The sequence below is a fragment of the Sminthopsis crassicaudata genome, chromosome 3, assembly GCF_048593235.1.
Source record: "Sminthopsis crassicaudata isolate SCR6 chromosome 3, ASM4859323v1, whole genome shotgun sequence".
Lineage (NCBI taxonomy): Eukaryota > Metazoa > Chordata > Mammalia > Dasyuromorphia > Dasyuridae > Sminthopsis > Sminthopsis crassicaudata.
The window spans coordinates 653,787,906-653,803,036 of NC_133619.1; the positions used below are offsets into that span (position 1 = coordinate 653,787,906).

The following is a 15,131-nucleotide window of genomic DNA, read 5'->3' on the forward strand; positions in this document are numbered from 1 at the left end:
TTAATAAGAGGTATTAGTATAAGCAGCTCTAATCATGGGATGGTGCCTCAAGCTTCATTTCAGCTCCTCCCTCTGATCTAGAACCCCAAACCAAGACCTCCTCCCTTTTGTATGTGCCTGTAGCCAGCAGCATTCTAGGCCTCTCTGCCACTGCACTCCAAGTGTGCTGGTTCCTTCATGTCCAGGGTTATTGGCTCTGCAATAGATCTGGGTCTGGCATTCCTAATCAGCCAAGTTTTGCTCAGTCTTCCTGAACTTAAACACTGACACCTCAAGCAGTCAAGGAGGTAAAAGTTTCTGTGGTTCCTACTGAGAATTAAGCCACCTCTAGCTAGCCAAGGGAGTCCCCATTTGGCATTTCTATCAAGCCAACCTGGAAGTGTTTGCATATCATACAGGTTAATCCTGGCCTCAGGTCTTTCTTTCTTCAGATTTTCTCTAATAGTGTGGTGAGGACTCCGGTTCTGCCCCAACTCTTCCCAATTGTTCAGAGGTGTAAATTTGTTCTTTTTGTGGGGAAAATAGGTAAATGGGAGAGCTTGAAAATGTACCAACCAAGTGCACCATCTTCCCAGAATCATTTAGCATTATTTGTTTTGCAATTTTGAAAAACTAACACAGTGAATTGTGCCTACGTATTTTTTTGTGAATTCCAAAAACTATCATCTTAATTGAATTATTAAACCAGATGCCAACAGCTGCATAAGTCAAATGACAGTCATTCTGAGGGAATGAAATATAAGAATTGTGAAAAGTAGAGCAAATCAGGGTTCTTCTTTCCATTCAGAATAGTTTATAATATGAGTAGAAATATTTGTTCTAGAAGCTGATTAGTAAGAGTAATCTTATAAGGTGAAATTTTAAATACATTGTATTAAAAGTATTTAATACAAAGTATAATACTTTGTATTAAAATTTGCTCTTTAAAGTTTCCTTGATGTTCCTGTGGGGCTGCACAAGGATCACATAACATTTGGGGATAAAGATGCAGGCTAGCAAGCCAGTACTGGAGCTTAAGATGGAGAAGATCTCCACGGCCGCCATCATCTTCCCCTTGGTGCTCTGGTACGTGGGGAGGAAGGAGACCCAGACACTGCAGAACACCAGCATGCTGAAGGTGATGAACTTGGCTTCGTTGAATGTATCAGGGAGATTTCTGGCAAAAAAGGCCACAGTGAAGCTCGCCAAGGCCAAGACTCCCATGTAACTCAGGACAAAATAGAAGGCAATGAGGGAGCCCTCATTGCATCCCAGGATGATATATTCATAGTCAGAGTGTATGTCTGCTTCTGGGAATGGGGGAGAGAGAAGCAGCCAGATTGCACAGAGCAGAAACTGAATCAAGGTGCAAAAGAGAACAAAATAAATGGGTGCTCTGTTTCCCACCCATTTCCTGCTCCTGCTGCCTGGTCTGGTGGCTCTGAAGGCCAGAACCACAATAATCGTTTTGGCCAAAATAGAAGAGATCACCACCGTGAACATGATTCCAAAGGTTGCTTGTCGAAGGAGACAATTCATTGAAGTTGGGCGACCAATGAAGAGCAGAGAGCAGAGGAAGCAGAAGAAAAGGGAAATGAGGAGGATGTAGCTGAGATCCCGGTTATTGGCTCTGACTATGGGGGTGTTTTTGTACTTCACAAAGACCCAGAGAACCAGAGCTGTGAGGAGAGACAAGCAAGCAGCCAGAGAAGCCAAGGCCATCCCCAAGGGCTCTTCATAGGCCAGGAAGGTCACCACTTTGGGGAGGCACTGATTCCTCTCCTGATTGGGATATTGATCTTCAGGGCATTGCACACACTGATCTGCATCTAAAGAGAATAAACCAAGTCTCAATATTTCAGCCGCAGCAAAACTTCCCTTTCAGTGGGCCAATGATATTTGTGGAAATAATACAAATGACTCCATCTGGTTCCATGGGGATCAGAATCTGATATCAGTGGATAGAACAAAAGACTTGGAAGACCTGAGTTTGAATTCTGCCTCAGAGAGTTTTGTGGCTTTATGATTATGGGTTAGTAAATTACATTCTTTATACTCTGAGATCACAGTCTGAAAATAGGGATAATAATTGTACCTACATCACATAAATGGAGAGAATTTGGCAAATCTTAAAATAGTGATTAAATTTGAGTAATTGTGAGTTGTGACTAACTCTTTGTGACCACATTTGACGTTTTCTTGGCAAAGATAATGGAGTTATTTGGTATTTGGTATTTCTTCTTTCAGCTGATTTTTTCCTAAAGAGGAAACTGAGGTAGGTAAACAAGGTTATTTAACTTGCCTTTAGTCACAAAGCTAGTAGGTGTTGAAGCCAAATTTGAACTCAACAAGATACCTTCCCTACTGCAGGCCCAGTGTTTCATTCTCTATTTCATTTACTAGATGGCCATTAGATACATGCTAGCTCTTATATATATATATAATATATTTGCATATATATAATATTCACAGAGTACCTTTTAAACATGACATATTATTCTTAGTATCAACAACAAGAATTATATATGTGTCAGCTCCGTGTCATGAAGTAAGGTAAAGTAATTTATTGCTGAATTCATTTCTTGGACTTGGACAATAATCTTTTTTAAAGGATCTCCATTAGAGAGCTTGTAGCTCTCTGTTTTTGTGGTTCCTTCTTAAAATAAAATGAATGTTTTCCTGAATACATTAGTTCTTCCAGCCTTCTTCTGCACCATGTGGAGATATGCTCCCCTACCACTTTTAAACATCTTAATTAAGTGTCTTTCCTGTTGATGCTTAGCATATTGATGATCTATTTGTGAAAGTCTTCTGGGCTTTCCTTAGATGACCCTTGACATTTTTTTTTTTTGGCATCAGTTATGAATGCTTTAAGGATAGGAATCAAAGAAGCTGAACATGTTTAACCTGGAGAAGAGAAACTTCTGAAGGGACATGACAGCTGGTGTGATCTAAAGAAACCTAAGATACCTGGAAGAGGGACCAAACTTGCTCTGTTTGGTGCTATAGGACAAACCCCAAAGCAAGTTGAGAATTGAGAAAACTCTACAGATCAAGGACGACTACAAGATTTTCCTTCACAGAGATCTTGTTCTTGTAGACATTGCTCTAGTTCTGACTATTTTAATTTTATCCATTGTTATCCTTTTCTCTTTGTCAGAAGTAATTCCCCCAATTTTTGCCTACATGTCCAGGTTTGACAGGTTAAAGTATCTTAAAATTTTACTTGCATCTTCCCCAAAATCATAGTTTTATGTTGAGTAAATTTAGATCTAGGCTTGAAACAGATCATTGTCTATAGGAAGGCAGGAAGTTTTCAGAGTAGCAAAAGAGTTTGGGAAAGGTGGATTGATGGTTCCTTGGCAACCATTGTGCACCATATGAGGTAAACATCCAGGAGAAACAGCTGAGCTGAATTGAAAAATTCACTGAATTGCTACTCAGTACCCTGGCTGGAGTCCCAACCCTCATCAATAACCCATGTTACTATATTGGTCACTTCATCTTTCTCTTCTCTTAAATTAGTAGAGAAGTATTTATATTACATCACTACTGTCTTGATGGAAAAGATTCATTTGAAATACTTTATTCATATATGGGTCTAAGAAATCTGTGTATACAGGTAGTCTTTTCAGAAATCTCTTCCTGAGCAATTGAAGTACAGAGAAACTTGGCAAGAGATTCCTACTTTGTAGATCTCAACACTCCCCCCCCCCCCCATATCTCTCTAATGTTGATCACTTTGGACCTTCAATATTCTTGATCATTCTGACCTTTCTTCTGGATGTCTCTTGGCCTCTGGGTATCATATTCCAAAGGTAATAAATTTCCTGTGCCTGACTGTAAGTAGGACACCCATTCAGCTTCAGTTGGTTACCCTAGGTCCATGTTTGCTGAAGGTGAACATATCCTCACAGTCTTACCTGTCTGGTTGGAAATGTGCCTCTCTGGGCAGGGGTCACAGTTAAAACAGCAGACAGGCCTTCCCTCCTGGGCTTTCTTCTGGAATCCAGGTCCACATACTTTACTGCATCTGGACTGAGGAGGCTGCACGGGGAAGTAATCAAAAGCTTTTAACCAATCATTCTGACAAAGTTTGGATCAATTTCTTTGCAAAAAGGACCCACATAACTAAAGACCTGAGGACTTGAATTTCTTCTCAACTATAGAAGACAGGTTGCTATTAGGGTCAAAGCAATCTGGGTGAGGTTTTATTAAAGAACCAATGCAAAGAAATAGACAAAAAACAATAGAATAGGAAAGATAAAAGATTTCACTAAGGAAATTGGAGCTACTAAGAGAAAGTTTCATGCCAACATGGACATGATAAAAAACAAAATGTTGCATATTTAATAGAAGCAGAACACAACTGAACTATATAAGGTACTATAATAAACAATAGCCATGATGTTGTGGCTGCTTTAAAGAGCCAGATATCCTGGAGAATAAAATCATATGTTCCTTAGTAAGCATTGATAATAATAAGGCTAGTGGAGGTAATAGAATTCTAGCCAAGCTATTTAAAACTCTGAAAGATGTGACTCTCAAAATTCTGGACACTGTAGGACAGCCCATTTGAAAAACACAATAGTGGATACAGGACTGAAAAGGTCAGTTTACCTGTCAGTTTAAAGATGGACAACTCCCAGACAATTCAAGTCACTGAGCAATTACATTCATTTCACATGTTGGCAAGCTTGTAATTGTAATTAAGACCTTTCAAGTAAGGTTGCAACAGCAAATGCAGAATACCAGAAGAGAAGACTGGTTTTTCAAAAGAAATCAAGGAATTAGAGATCAAATTGCCAACATTCATAGGCCATGGATAATAGAAGAAGGTTCCAAAAAACCAACTATAGAATGTCTGCTTCATTTACATTGACCATGTTACTCATAACATCTGTGGCAAGTCCTGAAAGAGATAGGAGGACCAGATCATCCTACTGCAGCCCAAGAAACATGAATGTGGACCAAGAAGTAAAAGATACAACTAAACATGCAACAACTAATTGCTTTCAGATTGGAAAAAGATTACGATCAGATTGTATATGTTCTCTTTATTTATTTAATTTATATGTAGAATAAGTTATGCAAATAGCCTGACTGGATGAAAGAAAAGCTGGAATCAAGTTTTTCAGGAGAAATTTCTTTTTTTTTTTTTTTTTTTTTTTGGAGGCTAGGGTTAAGTGACTTGCCCAGGGTCACACAGCTAGGAAGTGTTAAGTGTCTGAGACCACATTTGAACACTGGTCCTTCTGAATTCAGGGCTGGTGCTCTATCCACTGCGCCACCTAGCTGCCCTCAGGAGATATTTCAAAAGGTCTCAGATATGCAGACAATGCCTTTCTGATGACAGAAAGGGAAGAAGAATTAAGAAACCTCTTCAAGGAAAATCAAATTGTTAGTCTTAAAAATGAAAAGGGAGAACTTTCCACCAATGAAGAGGAAATTAGAGCAATAATTAGGAGTTACTTTGCCCAACTTTATGCCAATAAATTTAATAACCTAAATGAAATGGATGAATACCTTCAAAAATAAAGATTGCCCAGGTTAATAGAGGAGGAAGTAAATTACTTACATAGTCCCATTTTAGAAAAAGAAATAGAACAAGCTATTAATCAACTCTCTTAAAAAAAACCCAGGACCAGATGGATTTACATGTGAATTCTACCAAACATTTAAAGAACAATTAACTCCAATGCTACATAAGCTATTTGAAAAAATAGGAAATGAAAGAGTCTTATCAAATTCCTTTTATGACACAAACATGTCAAACCCAGCAGGACGAAAACAGAAAAAGAAAATTATAGACCAATCTCCCTAACGAATATTGATGCAAAATCTTAAACAAAATATTAGCAAAAAGATTACAGAAAATCATTCCCAGGATAATACATCATGACCAAGTAGCATTTATACCAGGAATTCAGGGCTGGTTCAATATTAGGAAAACTATTGGCATAATTGACTATATCAATAACTAAATTAACAAAAACCATATGATTGTCTCAATAGATGCAGAAAAAGCATTTGATAAAATCCAACACCCCTTCCTATTAAAAACGCTAAAAAATAAAGAAATAAGTGGACTTGTCCTTAAAATAAATCAGTAGTATCTATTTAAAACCATCAGTAAGCATCATAGCAATGGGGGAAAAAACTGGAACTATTCCCAATAAGAACAGGAGTGAAACAAAGTTGTCCACTATAATCATTACTATTTAATATTGTATTAGAAATGCTAGTTTAGGCAATAAGAGATAAAAAAGAGATCAAAAGAATTAGAGTAGATAATGAGGAAACCAAATTATCACTATTTGCAGATGATATGATGGTATACTAAGAGAATTCCAGATATTCTACTAAAAAGCTACTAGAAATAGATCCCAACTTTAGTAAAGTTGCAGGATACAAAATAAATCCACCTAAATCATCAGAATTTTATACCTCACTAACAAAGGTGTTAACAGCAAGATATACAAAGAGAAATTCCATTTAAGATAACTGCCAATAGTATAAATATTTGGGAATCTACCCTGCCAAGGGAAAGGCAGGAACTATATGAGCAAAACTACAAAACACTTTCCACACAAATAAAGTCAGATCTAAACAATTGGAAAAAATATTAAGTGCTCTTGGATAGGTCAAGTGAATATAATAAAGATGACAATACTTCCTAAACTAATCTATTTATTTACTGCTATACCAATCAGATTCCCAAGAAACTATTTTAATGACCTAGAAAAATAACAACAAATTTCATCTGGAAGAACAAAAGGTCAAGAATTTCAAGGGAACTAATGAAAAAAATCAAATGAAGGTGGCCTAGCTGTACCTGATCTAAAACTATATTATAAAGCACCTGTCACCAAAACCATCTGGTATTGGCTAAGAAATAGACTAGTTGATCAGTGGAATAGGTTAAGTTCACGGGACAAAATAGTGTACAACTATAGCAATCTAGTGTTTGACAAACCCAAGGACCCCAGCTTTGAGGATAAGAATTTATGATTTGACAAAAACTGCTGGGAAGATTGGAAATTAATATGGCAGAAACTAGGCATTGACCCACACTTAACACCATAGACTAAGATAAGATCAAAATGGGTTCATGATCTAGGCATAAAGAATGAGATTATAAATAAATTAGAAGAACGTAGGATAGATTATCTCTCAGATTTGTGCAGGAGGAAGGAATTTGTGACCAAAGAAGAACTAAAGATCATTATTGATCACAAAATAGAATATTTTGATTATATCAAGTTAAAAAGGGTTTGTACAAACAAAACTAATGCAAATAAGATTAGAAGGGAAGAAACAAACTGGGAAAACATTTTTACATTCAGGGGCTCTGATAAAAGTCTCATTTCTAAAATATATAGAGAATGGACTCTATAAGAAATCAAGCCGATTTTCAGATGAAGAAATTGAAACCATTTCTAATCATAGGAAAAAGTGCTCCAAAAAATTATTGATCAGAGAAATACAAATTAAGACAATTCTGAGAAATCACTACACAACCTCTCAGATTGCCCAAGACGATAGGAAAAGATAATGACAAATGTTAGAGGGGATGTGGGAAAACTGGGACACTGATATATAGTTGGTGGAATTGTGAATACATCCATCCATTCTGAAGAGCAATTTGGAACTATGCTCAAAAAGTTATCAAACTGTACATACCCTTTGATCCAGCAGAGCTACTACTGGGCTTATATCCCAAAGAGATCTTAAAGAATGGAAAGGGACCTGTATGTGCAAAAATGTTTGTGGCAGCTCTTTTTGTAGTAGCCAGAAACTGGAAACTGAATGGATGCCCATCAATTGGACAATGGCTGAATAAGTTGTGGTAGATGAATGCTATGGAATATCATTGTTCATAATATGGAATATTAATATATGGAATATTAATTCAACTAGCAGGAGGATTTCAGAAAGGCCTGGAGAGACTTACATGAACTGATGCTAAGTGAAATGAGCATGAGATCATTATACACGGCATCAACAAGACTATACAATGATCAATTCTGATGCACATGGTTCTCTTCAACAACGAGATGATCCAAATCAGTTCCAATTGTTCAGTAATGAAGAGAGTCAGCTACACCCAGCAAAAGAACTATGGGAAATGAGTTGGACCACAACATAGCACTTCCACTCTTTTTATTATTGTCTGCTTGCATTCTTGTTTTCCTTCTTAGATTATTTTTACCTTCTTAGAAACCTAAATTGAGTTTAGCAGCAAATGACTAGGAATCTTTAATCTAATCTAATAAAATTGACTAACTAATCAATTAATCTAAAGGAAGTTCCAGAATGTTCATGCTTCCTTCTCCCTTGGATGACATGGACCAGATGATTGTCCTGCTGCCCCACCTATGCACTTACTGTTTCATGGACTCTTCACCCAAAGGATTATGTGTCCTGGGACTTTTTTCTTTACCATAGTTTGAATAAATTAATCACCCCCAAAAAACTTCAATTTGCAAGCTGTTTCCTTCAAGCAGATTTTGTGGCATATGCCCCAGGTTTGAAAATGCTAGTTACATTTCTAATGGGCTATTTTCTTATATTTACAGATTTCATAAAACCAACATTTTAATCATTTTTTACATTTTTATTCCTTGAGGGCCACATTATGGCCTTCTCTTGGATGGTGAAATCTTGGCCAAGTGGAGCTTGAGGAATAAACTCTCCCACTTTTATCAGGACTTCAGTATCATTTCTAAAGGTCACATAGTTGAGAATATCATAGTTTGCCAAAGAGTTCCTCTTCTTATCCAAGACCACCACTTTCCCAGCACTATCATTAAACTGGGCATTCTTCAGAAAGGAATGGAGCTGAAAGTGAAGAAAATTAGTTGAAAGTTAGCCATAGATTCTCTCAGAGTTGTTTCCTAGTCTCTGTGCTGTTTACATTTTCTTCAATGTCTTGGAATGAGGAGGGATTGCACAAGCCCAAGAATTTTCAATTGTCACAGAATTGAGATGGATTGCTAATAAATTGGATAACAGAACCAAGAACTCAACTGATCTCTCCAGACTAGAAGATTGGGCCAAATCTCAAGCTGGAATTAGGAATTTTTCAACCTGATAAAAAACAAAACAAAACAAAATAAAAACCCAGAAAGGCCTTTTCTCTGTTTGATGAGAGTTGGTCTGGGAAAAAAGGTACAGAAAGAGAGCAGATAGTATTGTTTAGAGTAGGTAGGATGCTACAGAGTTCACCCATATAATTAATTAGACTGCTTCCAATACAATCCTACAAGCCTTTATAACCATTAATTAAGTCTGAACTCTATTCAAGGCGTTGAGCTGAGTGCTCAAGGTATAAAATGAAAATAATAACTCCTTGCCCTCAAGGTGCTTACAATCCTCTGGACGATACATCATTGAATCAGAAAAATAAATATTATATGATTCCACAAAAAATACTAACAAATTAGAAAGGAAAGAATAAGTATTTATATAGCACTCTCTATATCAATGTATTTTCCATATGTACTTTTTTTTTTTTTTTACCAATATTATCTGAATATAAAATGAATATTGAAAAAGGATTTTTAAGTGAGAGCACAGAATCTGAACCTACAGGCAAGCTAAAGATGTTATGAGCCAGAAGTGAGGTAGCAATGTGGCTTAGGCTTAAGTGCCCGAGTAAAATTATGGAGTTGGATGATATGATCTTAATTCAGAGTATATCCATTTGGGCAGTTTTGTTGAAACATAAAATGTTAAAGAGATCTAGTGTGAAATTAGCTTGGAAATCTGGAATCATACAGTATAAGATTTTTAATTCCAAGCTGAGGATAATTTTTAGAAGATATAAGAATCTGTTTATGGTTCTTCACCATGAGTATATTATCGTATTGAGTTAGGAGAGGGGCATTTTAAGATTTTTCTGATAAGTATTTTATTTTTTCCAAATAGATGCAAAAATAGTTATTTACCTTTGCAAACCTTGTGTTTCAAATTTCTCTTTCACTGATCTCCTTTGTCCCCAAAACAGCAATCAGCACTTTATAAGTTAAATATATGCAATTCTTTAAACATATTGACAAAATGTCTTGTTCTTTAGGAAGATTATTTTGCTGATATTTGACTTCTTTCCCTAACTTTTTTGTATTTATTGGTATTTATATTTTTGTTTTGTTTATTTTGCACATGTAGGTAAAATATGTGTATGTATATAATATATGAAGCATTGATTTTGTAAATATATTCAAAATAAATACATATATAATTATGTCTGTATAAAATATGCATATATATACACATATTTATGTTGCCTCTTCTAGTGTCAAGTTTTTGAGACTAATGAGATTTTTAATCTTTGAGTACCTATCTCTAATGTATATCACATTATTTTTCTTTTGGTAGAACCATTCTAAATGCCTCTTAGTAGATTAGTTGGCAGCACAGTAAATGATAAGTTGGAGATAGAAGAAACAAAAATCTAAGAGCACAGTTAAGATGCTTTTCATTCACTTATTAAGTGTCTCCCAAATAGCCTAGACATCATGATAGTGCTGGAGACTAAAGACAAAATAAGGGCATTCCCTGTTCTCAAGGAGCTTGTATTTTAGAAAAATCAATATATAAATCCTTGTTTTGAGATTTAACATTCCATGTTAAAATTTACATGGAAAGGATCAACCAGGTGGTGCAGTAGCTAGAGACTGGGCTAGAATCTGAAAAAAAATCTGAAAAACCTGTTTTAAATCAGCCTCAAACAGTTGACACTTACTAGCTGACACCCTAGGAAAGTCATTTAATTCTGGTCTTCTTGCAAAAGGAAAAAAAAAAAAGAAAAAGAAAAATGTTAGCTCTAAAGCTGGAAAAGACTTCAGAGGCTATTTTATTTAGTTTTATTTCCTAGGAAAATCAATTCACTTGATTTTTACTTGAGGTTCAGTGGCACCTGAGGAATAAGTTTCAGAGGCAGGATTTGAATTCAGCTTGTCTGATTAGAACAAGAGTTCTCTCCATGGTACTAGGCTGCCATGGAATAACTAAAACTGCCAGGGTAACATAGATGCCTGGTTCTGACTTCCTCAGCCACTGGTGGAGGAATGTCACCTGTACTGTTGATGCTCCTTCCCTTACATCTTCTTTGTCAAAGACCCTCAGGAACCAGTTGATCTGGATTCTCACTCCTGCATCATGTCACAGGAATCTGAGCTGATCCTAATTTTTTAAATAATATCTTTTTATTTAAAAGAATACATGCGAAATTAGCTTTCAACATTCACCCTTGCAAAGGCTTATTGTACAAATTTTTCTTCCTCCCTTCTCCCTGTCCCTCTCTCCTAGACAGTAAGTAATCCAGTATATATTAAACATGTCAATTCTATATATATTTCCATACTTATCATGCTATACAAGAAAAAATGAATGAAAAAATGAGGGAAAACAAAAGCAAACATACAACAAAAAAGGATAAAAATACTATGTTGTGATCCACACTCCGTCATCATAGTTCTCTCTCTAAATGCAAATGGCTCTCTCCATCAGAGGTCTACTGGAATTGATCTGTATCACCTCATTGTTAAAAAGAACTACATCCATCAGAATTGATGATCCTAATTCTGAAATGACTAGAAATTAGGTAAAAAATCCTGAGTCTGCTGTGAAGAGCTAACTCACTGACAAAAGAAGTCCAATTCCTTATCTCTATTCTAAATGTTGCAGGTCCAGAAGCAGAGACTTGGGTATCACTGTTATGAAGGTGGGAACCTTACCTTCTGGGGGGAAACAACCCTGTTTTCTCCATCTATGTTTGATTTTATTTCTGATCTCATCAAGAATATTTTATGAAGGGCCCAGGCAACAGCATGCACAGCAGTGTAGACAGTGTAACTCTGGTCAGACATAGTGATATCTAAATAGGTCAAACGAAGTATGTCTAAAGAGGCATTTGGTGAACAGATCCCTTCATCTTTCTTTCCATGTTTATTTGAACATCCAAAAGCTGAGTTCCAAAAGTTCTTAAGGAAAATATCCTCGGGGTATCTGGCAGGGTTAACAGTTTTCAGAAAATCTTTGAACCCAGGGATCTTACTTGTCTGATCTGAAAATATCAGAGCCCCATGGAAATTATTAAAATAGATATAACCAGGTTTTTTTGCAATATCCCAGTGACTGGTAGTGATCCATACTCTTCTTACAAGGATATAAGGATTTTTTGTAAACATCAGGCTCAGAAGTGAACTTGTATATCCATAAATGACAATCACATTTGCTTTATAAAGAAGTATTCTGTATACAAAATCTTGATGTAATTCTTTTTCTAATGACTGACTAGTGGAGATCTTTTCTATAAAGTCCACACAGACATCATTTCTGGCCATTTCTTCTTGAAGGTCCCTGAGGAATTTCTCACTTCTTGAATCATCGGAGGCAACAAGACCCACCCAGGTCCATTTGAAATGCAGCATTAACCTGACCATGCCAAGGGGAAGAGAGGTGTCCCTGGGGGCCATCTGATAAACAGAAGGAAACTGAAGTGGATCACTTAGGAGTGGATCAAAGAGACCATAGCTGATCTGAAGAGGAACCAAACAGGGGTATTTTTCAGTTTGGTGCACTTACTGTAGAAAATATTCTTCCTCCCCATTCCATGTGAACCTAGTCTCCTCATTTTCAACTATCTAGAATGGACTCATTATTCGTCTCTGCCTGGTAAACTATTTCTGATCATACAGAATTCCATTTAAGAATCATCTCCTTCAGCAAACCTGCCCTAGATGAAACAAGTATAAGCATGATCTGTCTTTTTACTTGCATGTATCCCCACCATTGAACTTAAGGACTGGCAAATATTAGATTCTTAATAAATATTTTCAAGATTCAATTTCATGATTTTTTAAAAGTCTGTTGGTCAAAATGTGCTTCATTCTACATGATGAAGTTAATAAATCTGATGTCCTCAAAATCTATATTTTCTTTTTCATCTCTGAGAGTCAATAAAAATATAAATCAGACACCAGAATTCCCCAAAGATATTTGACATTTGTATTTCAAGTGGCAGACCCTCAAAGACCTGTCCCTGCCCTCCAACCAGCATAAGCTAAATTAAGCCTCTAATTTCCTACCTGTGGGAGCTTATAGAGCTCCAGTAGAGTTCCCATGGAGAAAGTCATTTCAGAAGTGGCTCCTCCAATGACTACTACAGACTTTCTCTGCCTCTCACAGCTGTAATTTGGAATGGTCTGTCCCTGGCCTGACAGCCACATGAGGGAACTCTCCAAGGTCCTCTCATCATTGGGATAAGCATTGTAGATGTGAAATCCCAAAGAAATGTTGGGCAACAGATTCGGGTTGCTGTTGATTTCTTCTATGGCAAACATAAAAGCCAGGACTTGATAATAGTGTTTGAGCAGCCACCTGCAGTAAGAGGGAGATTATCAGGGACAAGGAATATATATGGTTCTACCAACCCTAAAAAGGAATTGGAAATTTTCCAAAGAAGAATTTCCTCAGTTCTATGAAGGTCCATTTTTAAACCAACCTACCTTTTTATTCTCTTTGTAATCATATTATTATATTCTGATTATATACATATAATCAATATATTATATAATATATGATTTCATTCTTTTGCTAGCAATATCTCAATTACCAAAGGTTTTACCAGCTTTGTTGTATCTGGGTCTGAGGGTATCAGGATCTATACCAGAGATTTCCTTCCACTTCCATTCAGAATTGTCACCACATTTAAACTACCACAGAAGCTATCAGCTCCCAATTCTTTTCCAAACATCATAAGCAATTCTTCTAAGAACTACCAAATTCTTTAGATAAATGAGACAAAATTACATAAAATCTTAAAAAATGGAGCAATAAAAAAAAAAAAGGACAGTGTTGGGAAAACTGGACATCAATTTGATAGAAATAGATCCTTCACCCATTTAATTATTAATATTTTATATTTTTGTTTATTTTATTATTACTATTTTAAATTATTAATATTTATTTCTTGTTGGTATTTAATATTAATATTTAACATCTAAAATAGATACATAATTTTAATTTATTTTTATTTTGATAGCTTTTTTATTTACCAAACCTATGCATGGATAATTTTTCAACATTGACCCTTGCAAAACCTTCTGTTCCAAATTTTCCCCTCTTTCCCACAACCCCCTTCCTTAGATGTCAGGTAGTCCAATACATGTTAAATATGTTAAAATATATGTTAAATCCAATATATGCATACATATTTATATAATTAAATAGATATATAATTAAGATATCAAAACCATTATAAAAAGTTGGGGGCCTAAGGAAGAAATTACTTTTGAGTTTTGAAAAGAATTTATGACCAAAGAAGGCATATAGAAAAGAAGTTAATACAGAAAGTTTGGCTTATTTAAAATTTAAAATAAATCTTTTTTTGCCCCACACAAATCCAACGAAACTAAGATTAGAAGCCAAAGAATTAAGTGGAAAACTGTTTTTTATTATACTTCTTTTTTAAAAGCTCGAATTTCTAAAATATAAAAGGAATTGTTTCATGCTTTAAAAACTAGTGCCATTATCCATTTGAAGAACTGTCAAAATTTAAATAGTTATCAAGATAAGAAATTCAAGGTATCTTTAGACTTATGAAAAGTGTTCCAAATATCAAATAATTATGGTAATAAAAAGAAAATGAATTCTGAATCTTTACCTCACACCCATCAAATTATTACCAGATTACAGATAATTACCAGAAAAAGAGAAATAGTGAAATCTGGAAGGGGATGTAAGTTAACCATCACGTTATTGTATTGTTGATGGAACTATTAATTGTTTTACCATTCTGGAAAGCAATTTCTATCTATGGCCAAAATGTTTTTGAGTTATAGATATCTTTCGAATAAGTAGTTCTTCCAAGAATTAAAAAATAAAGCAAGCAAGAAAACAATGGCATTTCTTTTTGTAATGGCAAAGATCTGGACATGAAAGAGCTGCCTTTTCATTATGGGATGGCTGAGTATATAATGATATGTAGATCTAATTTAATACCATTATTCTTCTGAAAATGAAGCAATATAATTTCATGGAAACATCACACAATTTGTAAGATGAAGATAGAAAAACAAAAGGAACAACTTATACTTTAATAGAAATAATGTAAAAACACAAATCTCCAGAACACTTAAGAACTC

At 35.4% G+C, this 15,131-nt stretch overlaps 2 protein-coding genes across 4 annotated transcripts in view; one reads left to right on the plus strand and one right to left on the minus strand.

The window, feature by feature from the left end:
* LOC141564692 (zinc finger protein 114-like) overlaps nt 1-15,131 on the minus strand; it is a 92,707-nt gene that overhangs the window by 40,090 nt on the left and 37,486 nt on the right. The gene's annotated exons all lie outside the window — the stretch shown is intronic.
* LOC141564691 (KRAB domain-containing protein 5-like) overlaps nt 1-15,131 on the plus strand; it is a 63,273-nt gene that overhangs the window by 16,268 nt on the left and 31,874 nt on the right. Inside the window, exon 6 of one of the 3 annotated variants that reach the window (XM_074307473.1) lies at nt 12,342-13,029. The exons of the other annotated variants lie outside the window; for them this stretch is intronic. Within the exon in view, the coding sequence (XP_074163574.1) occupies nt 12,342-12,349 (8 nt within the window). The 3' untranslated portion in view covers nt 12,350-13,029. Of the gene's footprint in view, nt 1-12,341; nt 13,030-15,131 lie in introns of those variants that run through there. 3 annotated transcript variants of the gene reach the window in all.